General features: G+C 49.9%; 4 protein-coding genes across 4 annotated transcripts; all 4 read left to right on the top strand.

The window, feature by feature from the left end:
- Positions 1-2,424: 2,424 nt before the first annotated feature.
- On the top strand, positions 2,425-3,864 carry BP5553_03654 (Uncharacterized protein; the record flags this gene model as incomplete). Its single annotated transcript, XM_032012277.1, has 1 exon — positions 2,425-3,864. The coding sequence occupies one exon, from the start codon at positions 2,425-2,427 to the stop codon at positions 3,862-3,864; it is 1,440 nt and encodes a 479-aa protein (XP_031871970.1).
- Positions 3,865-4,791: 927 nt separating this feature from the next.
- Positions 4,792-6,374, top strand: BP5553_03655 (Uncharacterized protein; the record flags this gene model as incomplete). The annotated part of the gene is made up of 7 exons (XM_032012278.1): positions 4,792-4,809; positions 4,896-4,943; positions 5,038-5,110; positions 5,178-5,257; positions 5,311-5,649; positions 5,701-6,210; positions 6,261-6,374. 7 exons carry the CDS (start codon positions 4,792-4,794, stop codon positions 6,372-6,374), a joined length of 1,182 nt encoding a protein of 393 aa, XP_031871971.1.
- A 1,688-nt stretch (positions 6,375-8,062) lies between these two features.
- Positions 8,063-10,775, top strand: BP5553_03656 (uncharacterized protein; the record flags this gene model as incomplete). Its single annotated transcript, XM_032012279.1, has 4 exons — positions 8,063-8,917; positions 8,986-9,102; positions 9,151-9,225; positions 9,276-10,775. 4 exons carry the CDS (start codon positions 8,063-8,065, stop codon positions 10,773-10,775), a joined length of 2,547 nt encoding a protein of 848 aa, XP_031871972.1.
- Positions 10,776-11,561: 786 nt separating this feature from the next.
- BP5553_03657 (Eukaryotic translation initiation factor 6) lies at positions 11,562-12,725 on the top strand (the record flags this gene model as incomplete). The annotated part of the gene is made up of 5 exons (XM_032012280.1): positions 11,562-11,596; positions 11,767-11,889; positions 11,922-12,008; positions 12,117-12,207; positions 12,270-12,725. The coding sequence occupies 5 exons, from the start codon at positions 11,562-11,564 to the stop codon at positions 12,723-12,725; spliced, it is 792 nt and encodes a 263-aa protein (XP_031871973.1).
- Between the last annotated feature and the right edge of the window lie 365 nt (positions 12,726-13,090).

The raw sequence follows: 13,090 nt of genomic DNA on the forward strand, positions 1-13,090 counted from the left end.
GGCCGAGACCACGCAAACTAGCATCTCATGCTGGCTGATCCCTTCGAATCCTGTTTATTCACTGAATTTTGTGGTGCTGTAATACCCGCATTTCATTTCTGGCCATTGTTTTGATCCTCGGCGTTGGGCAGTTGGATCTCGCTCGGGTATCGGCTGGCTTTAGCAGATGTTTTCTCCTCTGATCCTTTCTGAGTCTCTCCAAGGCCGCCGCATCCCATTGTGGTTAGAGAGTTGGTTATGCAGCAGTGCCCGCTAATCGATGTTGATTATCGAATGCGTGCCGTCGATCAACTATTCATCATATCTTGTCGAAATTATTGTCACCAATTGGGCCTGTTATGCATCACATGCAACTGCCAGGATCGTCATCTTGTAGTCTAGGCCGTTGTGAGCTGCCTCCCTTGCTTGAGCTCAATACGAAGTATTGAATAGTTCATCGGCGATGTTGGTGGTAGCCTCTTACTTCGTAATCTATCACCTTACTCGGGATCTAAATCTCAGCATCATTTTCGTGCTTCCAAGTGAGATGAAACGGAGTCGGGTCCACCTTGTCTCCAGCTTCTTGTGGGGAGCTTGTGGCAGCTGTCACCAGCGGCCATGGCTCAAACGCCATGCAACAAACGACCACAACTCTTTCTCGTAAGCCATGACGCCCATTCTTTTAACTCTCCGGGGCAGCGATGATGTAGTTCAATTGCGTCGTGGAACAATTCCACGGTTGTTGGTGGCAGCAAACCACTTCGTATCTGCATGATGTACGCAGGTACCTCGTACTTGTAACAAGGCGCGCAAGGATAGACACTGATCGCCCAAGGCTTGATCCCAGACAACAAGCGCTGGGAGAACTCCGAGCCAAGGCACAGGGCTGCGGAGCCTATGAGCACCAGAACATCGTCGATTTCGCATGCAATACCGAGACCAATATTTCTAGAGCCCAGGCACAGGGGGAATGGACACAGACCGTAACCCCGTAAACAAATCTTAATGATCACATAATAATGCCAAAAAGCCCACATAAACAAAACGAAGTCCCCAAGAACGAAGGACGCAAAACGAAGTACTTCTTGGTTCTTGTCCCCGTGGGTTTCAATTGAACTGTTCTGCATCTCCTTCCTTCGGTACGACACGGCATTGCAACAGGCCCCGATCTCCAAGCCTCAGTTCTGCAAAAGCCGCCAATTTCTTAAAATAACGCGGCATATCATCCTCGTCGTGTTTGATGCGGAAAATTCTTCGTTGTCAGCACCAATCATCCGCCCTGTTGCCAGCTTGCGTTCTACCGACACGGAATACAGTTTCTTGTTTGTGACGACTAGCTGAACCACCAATACCAGCATTCCAAGACTGCAATCCTGGGCTCCCAGGTCTGCTGTTGCTTGCAATTGGACTCGCTGCTCTGGCTGTAATTTTATATCCCGCAGCTATATAGTTGCATCCCAGGAACCAAGGAGGTATCAGACCCCGCATCGACTGTGGAATCTGAGCGGCAGATAGGCTGGGGACGATTCCGGACAGAACGCGACATCGACGCGTTCGACTTGCAAGGCCTGAACAGACGCACAGCACCAACTTATTATATTGTCCCCGCCGCGTCTAGGATTTTGTCCTACTTCCCTCGCGCGCCGGATATCGATTCCTTCATATTTTTTCATCCTCATCTCCATCCTCGGCGCTATTGATTCAGACCGGATTATTTGCTCGCTACTCGAGTAGTCTAACAGCGGGGCGATATCAAATCGTTTTGGTGGGGGTTTGATATAAACAGTCGACAGATTCGTGGCCAGAAACAGGAAACCCCGCTGGATTTCAAAGACAACATCCGGAGTCCCGAGGGCCTGGAAATTTTTGTAATCACCTTATTCATCCTACCTTTCCGATATCAGATATATGTGACGACCTCTAAGCATTTTTCTATCATCGCATCCTTATCGGCACGCGGTCGTCGTGCCCTTGCCCAGGACTGATCTGGAGAATCCATGTACGACTCAACCGGCAGCGCCCTGAAGAACAAGCTGCGGCCGACCCGAACAATCGCTAGAGGAAACCCTATAGGTGTGTTGAAAGAGATTTCGCCGAGCATCTGAGGAAGTCTGTGACTTTGATGGGCGGTGGTACGAGCGGAGTCGAGACACTGCATGAAATCACACTTAGTACCAAGTCGTGGAACCTTGGAGATCCGGAGACCTCGTGTTGGAATTAACGTTCAGTCTTTGAAAGACAGCTTCTAAACCACCGACCACCTTCACGTGTGTTTGTTGAAGCTCCAGGAATTGTTTGCTATTTTGTCACTCGTTTGACCCGACATCACTGCTTGCCCTAACAACCCGACACCATAGAAATTTCTTCAATCCACACTCTTTCGCAAACCTGTCATACCTGGCCATATTGAATCATTGAGTGTTCGGAAACCCTCAGCTCAACGCGATGAGAGTTTCTCGGCGGCTGCTTTTGGCGCTCGGCGCACTGGCCGTCACGAGCAGTATCGCTATGGTAACTTTCGATATCGTATTCGCCATCACTCTCACTAAAGATGACCCCAAAACCAACACTCGAATAGCAGCTATCGTCGCATCTGCACTGGGAGGAATATCCGTTCTGTTCTTGTTAATGCTGCTCATTAGGCAGACTCGTTATCGCAATGGAGCTCATGTCCAGGACTTTGGACATGGGCGGCAGCATACCTATTTGTTGGCCGGATTTTCAGGAACACTTGGCATTGCATCTGCCGTCGCATCAGCGCTGCTCTTGAGTATGATGAGGAATAGGATCGGTTCTATTCCTAAAAGAACCATAGCTTCCTCGACCGAAAGATTGGTGTCTGGGGGTTTCGGGGTGTGGGCGGTTGCACTGTTATCTCAGGCATTGTTTGTGATCTGTCTGGTCATCATTCAGAGGAAGGATTTCCAGCAACAGATTCAGCCGTACCGTGTCGAATCTGAAGGCGAGAAGTTCCCCCAAGTGCAGGGTTTGGCCGGGCCACAATCTGAAAACACACATCCAAATACTGGACATCGAGGGCAATCTTCGATGGAGTCCAAAAACGCCTCATCCCCGAGTGTTCGATCGCGGGCTGGTTCAGACACCATCTCCTCATTTCGGTCGTCATTATCTCATGTGGTCCGACCCATTACCTCCAAGACCAGGCTCATCCAAACCGGCTACAAATCCCCTCATCGACCGACCTCCATTGATTCCGGCCCTCGCGATTCATCTACGGAAGACAGCTTTGATTCCTGGGACACATCAACAGTTGATGCCCAATCGCGACAGGCAGTTGAATCGGCATCACCAATCCCACAACGATTCCTGGAGACAATTCCAGCAAGCCCGACGGGTAGTAGAAGCCCAAGTCCAGGGTTTCCACTTGACCTAGAACCTCCTAAGACCCGAAATAGAAGTCGTAGCTATAGTCCCTCGAGTAATCATAGAGAGATATTCAGACATTCCAGGACAGCGAGTCCAGCGGGAAGCATGACCGAGGCGCACATCCACCCCTTATTCAGAACGGATTCACCAACGCCGCCGCCATCTACCACACCCGGTACGGTGGTCACAGCAGCTCCGAATGCGGGACAATTGATCTCGGATCGACAGAGTATCCGGACCATCCACCGAATGCGAAGTGGGAGTCTACCCGCAAGTCCACTTGCACATAGCGACAGTTTCGATAGCGCCAGTAGCATCGACCCCGCGACCAACGGGGAGGAATTGGAAAGGAAAACTGCTAACGGAGAGAGAACTCTTACGCCGCCAATTCCTGACTTCATATTGAACGGAGGACCCCGAAATAGTCTCTCCGGATACAATTTGAGGAAGAAAACCCTAGCTGGATTGGGAATTGTAGGTGAAACGGGAGAAATGTAGACGGATCTCACATCGTGAGATCCATCGGATGGCTCAACGCCGGAACGAATCTCCTTGGACGATGAATGTGTACTATGACCGATACCATGATCTTAGCGCGGCGTTTGTTTCGAATGGAATATACCTTATTGTTTAAAATAAAATAGAAATTTTATGAATTTGGCTAGAGCTGATGAAGTGCCATGCAATGCAATGACGATAGGGCTGTCTCTAATGCTGCTTGCCTTGCAAGTTCCCAACGCACCGCAGAGTCGCACGATTGTTCAAGCTAGGGAATGATTACGCTATTAGAAACGGAGGAACGTTGTATTGTATGGACCGGTCTGCACTCTTGGCTCTGCTTGCTCTGCTCGCTCTAAGGCTTGTTGTGGGCAACTCTTCCCAGTGGTGCAGGCGCAAGTGGCAGAGAGGCTGGCAATCGAACAATACCGCAACGACGAGGCTGACAGCGTGTATGTCCCATAGCTGCTATTTGATGGGGCCAATCGAGGGATATAGGGCAATCAACACGGAGAAAATAGCGAGGCTGCCAGGCAGGATAGATATAGATAGTTACATCGACAGTCGATACACGACGAAGCAAAGTGCTCGGTCGGGCTGGTTATATCCAGGTGGCGACAGTGGTCATGGAGAGCGCTGGAGAGGCTGAAGGACGAGCGGGGAGTTCGTGGCCGTGGAAGCCTGCCTGGTGTGTACTTTATCCTGCGGCGTTCTCGCTTCGTAGTGGTGCGTGGAGCGTGCACGCCTAAGTATTCCAGGCTGGGAGCTCTCTCCGTCTGCATCTGCCTCTGCCTCTGCATCTTCCTCCTCCGCATCCAAACACATCCCTCGTTTCCAACCTCCCCGTTCATCGACGAAGCTTTCCATCTACTTTGAAGATACGCAAGCCGCTGGAGGAGTAGAGCATACCGTGCTCAAGCCGCAGTCATGAAGCTGACTTTCAAGGTTCGTTGCCGCCTGCCCCTTCCAAGCCTCTGAACCCCGCCACCGTCACCGCGAGGGCCTCTGCTAACCACCGTTTGCGCATGCAGGATTTGAAGCAGCAGAAGTTCGTGATCGAAGCCGAACCATCAGAACTAGTATGTTTTGACCTTTCTCCTATTTCGGCGCCGTTTCATCCATATCACCAGCTTTTGATGGGCGCGTGGGATTCAACTAATGCTCAACTGTTAGATCTCTGAGGTGAAGGAGAAGATCTCACAGGAGAAGGGGTGGGAGACGTCTCAGCAAAAATTGATCTACTCTGGTACGCCTATTTGCCGTTTGGCAAAGGACCAACTTCCTGGGGCCGCTCCAAGCTAACAAGATTTTAGGCAAGATCCTCCAAGATGGCAATACCGTTGAGTCCTATAAGATCGAGGAGAAGGGTTTCATTGTTTGCATGATACAAAAGGTACACTCAGCTCCACAGAGCCCAGGAGTCTCGTGTTTTAACAAGCCATGTAGCCCAAGGTCGCCCCTTCTTCCAGTTCTACTCCCTCGAAAGTTCCTTCAACGCCTGCCCCCACTGGCGCATCCACTCCAGCACCTCCACCAGCTCCAGCCCCAGCGGTAAGCTCATCTACAAATGCTATCCCGGCAACTCCCTCACCTGCTGGCGCTGGTGCAGCACCCAATCCTCTAGGTGCGCCCACGGCGTCTACTACCTCTGGCCTCACCATGGGCACTGAGCGCGCAGCGCAGATTGCGGAGATGGAAAGCATGGGTTTTGAGAGGTCCCAGATTGAGCTGGCTATGCGAGCTGCCTTTTACAATTCGGAGCGGGCTATTGAATACCTTTTGACTGTAAGTCAGATTATTAGCGAATTCTAGACAAATTGTTGACAGATATTTTAGGGCATTCCTGAAAACCTCCAGCAAGAGGCAAGACCTGCTGCTCCTGCGGCAGGCGCTCAAGCCGAGGCTTCACCAACACCGGCCGCGCCCCCTGCTGCACAAACCGGAGCCGAAGGAGCTGAAGACCCAATAAACCTCTTTGAGGCCGCTGCCCAGGCTGGAACTGGAGGAGCTGGCGGACCCGGTGCCACTCGGGGTGGTGCTGCAAATCTCTTTGGATCGGCCGGTGGAGCTGGCGGAGCTGCTGCCGGTGGCCTAGGCAACCTCGATTTCCTGCGAAACAACGCACAATTCCAGCAATTGCGGCAAGTTGTCCAACAGAATCCTCAAATGCTTGAGCCAATCCTCCAACAAGTTGGCGCCGGCAATCCCCAGCTCGCAGCCTTGATCGGCCAAAATCCAGAGCAGTTCCTCCAACTCCTAAGTGAGGATGGCGACAATGATGCACCATTACCACCCGGAGCTCAAGCTATTAGTGTCACGGAGGAAGAGCGTGCAGCGATTGAACGGGTATGTACTAACCTTCTTGGACAAGATGTTAATATGCTAACAAGCTTCAGTTGTGCGGTCTAGGATTCCCTCGAGACCAAGCCATACAAGCCTATTTCGCTTGCGACAAAAATGAGGAGCTTGCAGCCAACTTCCTGTTTGACCAGCCAGATGATGAGGAATGAGCGACCCCCGGGGTTGGCCTGCCTTTTTCTTCTTGAGCGATTATTCCACGCCGCCACCGAGGATTCCCAAGAATTACAAGGAGCTAAACGCTATGTAACAGACTCTTACAATGTTGCGAGGCACTCCCTACAGGATATTTGCCAAATTCGCAAGTTATTTGATGGTGGATTATCTATGCGTTGATTCCCATGGCGAATGATAGTGGGGATTTGAGCATGGTCTCTGGTACATGGGTATCTGAGTCTACATTCCTTGCATGTGTATTCCCTAAAAAAAACTAAAAACGTGATATCGATATGAATGCTCTTTATGGATGTGAAGTGTTATTATTTTGTACGCGCCAATATTCACTCGCATCCGCTCTTCGTTTGCCCTGTGTTTTCTAACTTCTTGTCAGAAGCCCTATCAAGGTATCGTTACCCGTTTTCTATGTCGTGATGCAAGTGCACAGATGCCAGCTTCGAGCATTTGTAGATCCCCGAAGATCCCGATCTCACCCTGCACCCTGAAAATGCCTTGTCGGAGGATACTGCGGCACAGTCATCCCCGAAAAAATTGGGTTGTGAGAACCTACGGATTTCGGATACTTAGGTAGTAATTTGTTCCTAGGACACATTTCAAAGACTTCCTTGGGGCACGTACGGAAGTATTTGGGTTGGTTTAAGGTGCCAGCTATGGGGATTGATGATCACCAAGCAGGCGCTGACAGGGGCGATCCTAGAGTTTCCGGAATCTTAACCGTACAGTGACGGGCTTGATAAACACTAAATAGAAGGCTCTCTATATGATTAAGAATTATCAAGTCCTGGAATGAAAGCCTTCGATTCATTATACGTGAAGGACGCTTTAAGCTACAGGTCGTTCGATTTACCAGCTCTCCAGTAGTGAAAGGAAGCTCCCGTCTGGGGGCTAGCTAGCATCAATGGGGGCCACAACATTTCAAATCTATGGCTGAAGCTCAAACATGAAATACTCATCTATAAAAACCCGTGCTCCCAGGTTGTAACCCCTGCAATTTGGCCAATTAGATACCATTGCACACTTATTCCCTATTTAGGCAATTACTGATCAAATCGGGATCACGTGTAACCGACACTAAGCTGAAACCGCCCGGTCCAGGATTCCACTCATTCATCACCATCAGCAAAGCTGAACTTCGAGTCAATGTCTAAGCATACAATCGGCAGCTTTCTATAATTCTTCTTTGACAATTGTATCAACAATACTATCATCTCCGACCGCCACTTCTGCGAATATCCGGTCGCGCGGTGGTTCCAACCAATTAAACTACTTCATTTGGTCGCCCCAGGTCGCTTAGCGAGTAGAACTCTTGTTGTCTCAATCAGTGCGCTACTATTGTCGACTTTTCAATCGACAGATCAATTGAATGCTATTCCCCCGCCCTCAGACAATAGGAACAGGACCTGTCTGAATGGCTACAGATTGATCTATTGTCGAGGTCTGTCGTTAAAAGCAGCATACCTCGTCAGCATACGAACTTCTCTCCCTCGCCTTCGTCTTACTTCTTTTCAGACACATACACAAACTTCCTTCGGCCACGAACTCTCCACATCACTCATATCGCCCATCAAACCTTCTTCCTCTTCTCTGTGGAGTTCCACAGCCCTCCTACCTCACTTACTGATTTCCCCAACCATCTTTCCTGCGATTCAGCGCCATCATCACCATGCCCGCAGTTCGCAGGACCCGTCACGGGACCTCAGGTTCTGGTCAACCAGAGGGTCTCGAGACAAACTCATCGATGTATGGGACTAGATCAAAGCGCAAGGCATCGGATATGAATGGCTCTGATGCTTCATTGTCTGAGCAAAAACCATCTACAAACTCATCACAGAGCGCCACATCAGAGGCTGACTCCAATGCGCCGCCCGCCAAGAAAAGCCGGGCATCTTCAGATACACCACCACGTCAAACCCCAGAACCAGAAGAAGAATCTGCCAATGGAAATTCCCAGGAAATCCCAGGAGTAGTTATTGATCCCCCAGATAGTCCTTCTCCTGCTTCTTTGGAAGATGCCCCACAAAACCACGTTGCTAGCGCGCCACCAGCCAGAGGCGGTTTTGGCCGCGCGCGTGGACGGGGCCGTGGTAGAGGACGATGGGGATGGAATAGAGGAGGCCGGGGAGGATCTGGACTTGGAGCAAGAGGAACACCAGTTGCAGAAATCCCACCATCAATTAACAAATCACTTCGTGGCAGAGGTGGTCACCGCGTCAAGAAGTCGGACAATGCTCGCATTCAAGCACTATATCATCGACGCGCAGCCCTGAAACACCAATATAAACAAGTCGCTCAGATTCAAAAAGTTGCCTTGCTTGCTCTTGCGGAGAAGTCACTGGATGCGGCGAAATCCGATCCTACTTATTACAAGACTCTACCAGAGTTTGAAGAGACCACGCGAGCATTAGCTGAAATATACGAAAAACGTGCCGACCAATTGTTTCAAGAATTTCAGACGAGGAAGGCATATTTGTATTCGCGATTAGAAAAAGATGAAGAGTATGAACAGAGGAGATTCGATGTAAGTCACCACTCCCCCCAGCCCCCCACAACCCCTCCCAGCAACGATAGATCTGACGTATCATGTAGAACGCCATTGAGGAGGTTGAGGAGATTAATGAAGCAAAGATTAAGCAAAAGGTCATTCATGTCTATCGACAATGGTCTACTCATGGCTCTCTAAAGTCAACCCCCTTGTATCGCGACGTAAGTCTTCTCCCTTTATCTAACCTTGATCATTGCTAATGAACGAAGCCTGAGGATAAGGTGGTAAAACGGATTGGCCCACCACCAACCATGGTGCATTCGATAGCAACTCCCTACAGCTTCGTACGTCTCCAATTTCCAAAATTTGACCTATCATGCTAACTTTCAATCAGATGCTGGCAGAGAATAATAATCCAGTGGTCCTTGAACAGCACCCTAGAGACCATTGGGAATCTATGACCCCGGAACAAAAAGTTGATTGGGAGCGCAGACTTGATAAAGCCGGTGGGGATGGTAAGAGGATCAAAAACAGCAAAGGAAGCGCCCTCTATCAACCACAGGATGCTGTCGTCGATGACGCTTTTGATACGCCGAACGCGCTTGGAGATGCTGTATCTGCAATGGCAACGCCCGCTGTTGAGGCCTCTGGAGATGACACCGAAAGTGAAGAGAGTGAAAATGCTGAAGAGCAGCCAACCGATCAACACGGTGTGAAAGTTCCGAAGAAGCCGACCCCTCGCAACGGGGAGCCACCACAAAACAGAATTGTGTGCGACCCACCTGTTGATTTTGACCAAGACGAAATTGGTATTCGGAAACATTACGTTCGAAAGAACAACAGAAATGAGCACCAATATCTTGGCATGGATCCCGATCCGAACCCCAAGAAGGTCTATTATGATCAAGTTGCAAGGGCATACAACTCGGCTCGGAACAAGAAGGAGGATCTTGACCAGGAAATCACCCGAGCTTTTAAACTCCACCCTACTTATGGACTTCCTCTTCCAGCATCAGAGAATCCTGACCACGACAAATGTGTTGACCCTCCTTTCAACCCACCTACCGACTGGTCAAAGCCCCTTGAGCCGACTCACCCACTCGTCTTCATTGAAGAGATACCCGAGCTTGGAAGACGCCGTGATGAAGATAAGAAGATCTTTTTGACTTCTAGGTCTGAGTGGATCATCCGAACCAATGAGGAATGGGACGAATTGTGCCCCAAGTTTAGGATGACGGCGGCCCTCGAGCAAATGGATGCGCTGGATGGGCCTCCCCGGCCAACTACTCCTGAGAAAGTGAAGGAGTTGCTGAGGAGAAGGGAGAGGGAGAGGGCAAAGGCGGAAGCCAAGCAGCGACGGAAGGAGAAGGCCAAAGAAGTGATTGATCCTCAACTTCTCTTGGCTATCAATGAAGCAGAGTCGAACCGTACTACAGAGGCCAGACGAGCCAGAAAGCCATCCCCTGCTGTACCGGCTGCACCACAACGCTCCTACGGTTACGACCCAGTCCGCGATACTGGATATCAGACACCTTACCAACCAACAGCTTCTGTTGCTTCCAGGCCAGAAAAACTTGACGCACTCGCAGATGCGGCTATTGCTGGGGAGCTCCGTGGTAGCATGCCACCCCCACCCGCGTTTCGAATGCACTGGGGCCCGCCTGCTCCATACCATCGAGCGCCTCCAAACCCCACGACCACCTTCCTGCCCTACCCAGGCCCTCCTGCTGCTCCCGTTTCTGGAGGTCAATATACTTCACCTCGTGTTGCTCCCGCACAGGGAGTTCCTGGACCATACCGGGAACTCAGACCAGCTCCCCCACAGAACAGAACAAATTTACCGGCCCAGCCACCAGCGTCGGCAACACGCCCATGGTACCCAGGCTACCCATAGGGGGAGAACTTGGAAGACCGGAAGGTTAGAGCTTCGATAAACCCTTTTGATGCTAATTCGGAACATCCACCATGTTCTCCATGTACATTACATCGTTGTACATTATGGTTTTTCATGTTTCCTTACATATTACAGCAAGCGGATCACATATGGCGTTGGAGGGGTTCATATGAGGGGGGACGTGATCTTGGTCATGTCAGATCCTACCTATGTACGTAGGGTAGCTTCTGGACCTCATGGTTTCAACCCTCAAATCTCGCTGGCATGGAATTGTATTTGACAGAAGTAATTGCCTTTAAATATGGCGAATATTACTATTATTATTATGATAGAATAAATGCCATGGTAGCATTACCTGTTAAATTAAGATTACTGCATTTCTGTGATCCGTTCGTTACTCGCTACCAAAGATACGACTCACAATCAGCTTCCACATTCGAACAGTAGCACAGCCAACTTTGTAATCATAAATCAATAAACATCGAGTCACCCATTCGTGACTCTTGCTCACTCTTATCCCCTTCGCCACCACCGAGAGGAATTTGTTCAGGCCTGAGTCATCACTGTCCCGATTTCCAACCGCACCCTTGCTAGCTCAGCCGCTTCTTAGCCTTACATGAACTCCAGGCGGCGCAAAGTTGAAATCGCAACATCCATCCCAAAATTACTTTCGAAGCAACAGACACATACACGCACGGCGACCATTGGGACCTATACTCCGCAGTCCAAGATACAGAAAAAGAACCTTTTAATCCCAAGAGCATTATACACCAAACGCAGGACATCATGGCTGTGCGAGCGCAGTTTGAGAATAGTAACGAGTATGTTCGAGTGCCCCGCCCTGGTCCTGGTTTTTCGTTTGCCCCTCGCCCCATTCCATGACGTCGAGTCACGGAGTTGGTTCGCAGTCCATGATCAATGGGATACTGTGTGATGCGATACCATGGCGATACTATATGCGATGAGAGGCTAACTGGACGGCCGTTTACAGGGTCGGAGTTTTCTCGACGCTGACGAATTCATACGCCTTGGTTGCAGTGGGCGCGAGCGAGAACTTCTACAGGTTTGTTCCCGACTCCGAAAATAAAGCCTACAAAGATGCTAGGGTCGCATGGTATGGATGCTGATATGTGTGCGCGAATACAGTGTTTTTGAGGCAGAACTCCAAGATGTCATCCCAGTTATTCATGTAACTATTGCCGGGACGCGGATTATCGGGCGCATGACAGCTGGGTAGGTTATATCTTTCCTATCTTTCCGAACAAGGTGGGAGATGGAAGGGACTACGACAGAAGTAGTTCTGGGGAGGAGAGATATATGTGCTAATACGAAGGTTATTAGAAATCGCAAGGGGCTTTTGGTACCAACAAGTACGACGGACCAAGAATTACAGCATATGCGGAATAGTTTACCCGACGAGGTTAAGATACAGGTATGTCCTGTATGCTAGATTGGAGACTCGACGATAGGCTAACAAACGTTCCCTCTCCACAGAGAATAGAAGAGCGCCTCTCCGCCCTCGGCAATGTAATCGCCGCCAACGATCATGTCGCCCTCGTGCACCCCGATCTGGAGCGTGAAACCGAAGAAATAATTGCCGATGTCCTAGGCGTTGAAGTATTCCGCCAAACCATCGCAGACAACGTCCTAGTAGGCTCCTATATGGCTCTTTCCAACCAGGGCGGCATCGTACATCCAAAAACAAGCATACAAGACCAGGACGAGCTGAGTAGTTTACTACAAGTTCCTCTAGTGGCCGGCAGTGTTAATAGAGGTAGCAGCGTGGTTGGCGCGGGAATGGTTGTTAATGATTGGCTTGCGGTGACTGGGTTGGATACCACGGCGACAGAGTTGAGCGTTGTGGAGAGTGTGTTTAGACTTGGAGAAGGACAGGGCCCTGGAGCCATAAATTCGAGCCTGAAGGATACGATGGTGGAGTCGTTCTATTAAGCTGTAACGAGGGGAATGACTTGCATGATGTGTATTCATGACACAATAGATTTGGAGTGGTACAAGGGAGAAGAGCTTGGCTCAATGCCTTTGAACTCTGCTCTTGCAAGCCTTTTCCTTTTCTGGCCAAACTTACGAATCTATCATCATGACTTCCCCACTTCCTCCTTTGAAGGTTGATTCCCCACTTGTGTCCAATTTAATATGTGAGATGCGTAAATCAACTTATGGTTAAGCATCATCCTTCGGCCCTTCTTCTCACTAACTAAGATGGAAATACATACGTAGGCCGTGGAATGAGTACCTAGGTATGCAGCTTAATCATATCCATTCCCGTATAGAGAGCGGCTTAGCTTGTCCATACT

This window comes from Venustampulla echinocandica (genome assembly GCF_003357145.1).
Source record: "Venustampulla echinocandica strain BP 5553 chromosome Unknown scaffold_1, whole genome shotgun sequence".
NCBI classification, from domain to species: domain Eukaryota; kingdom Fungi; phylum Ascomycota; class Leotiomycetes; order Helotiales; family Pleuroascaceae; genus Venustampulla; species Venustampulla echinocandica.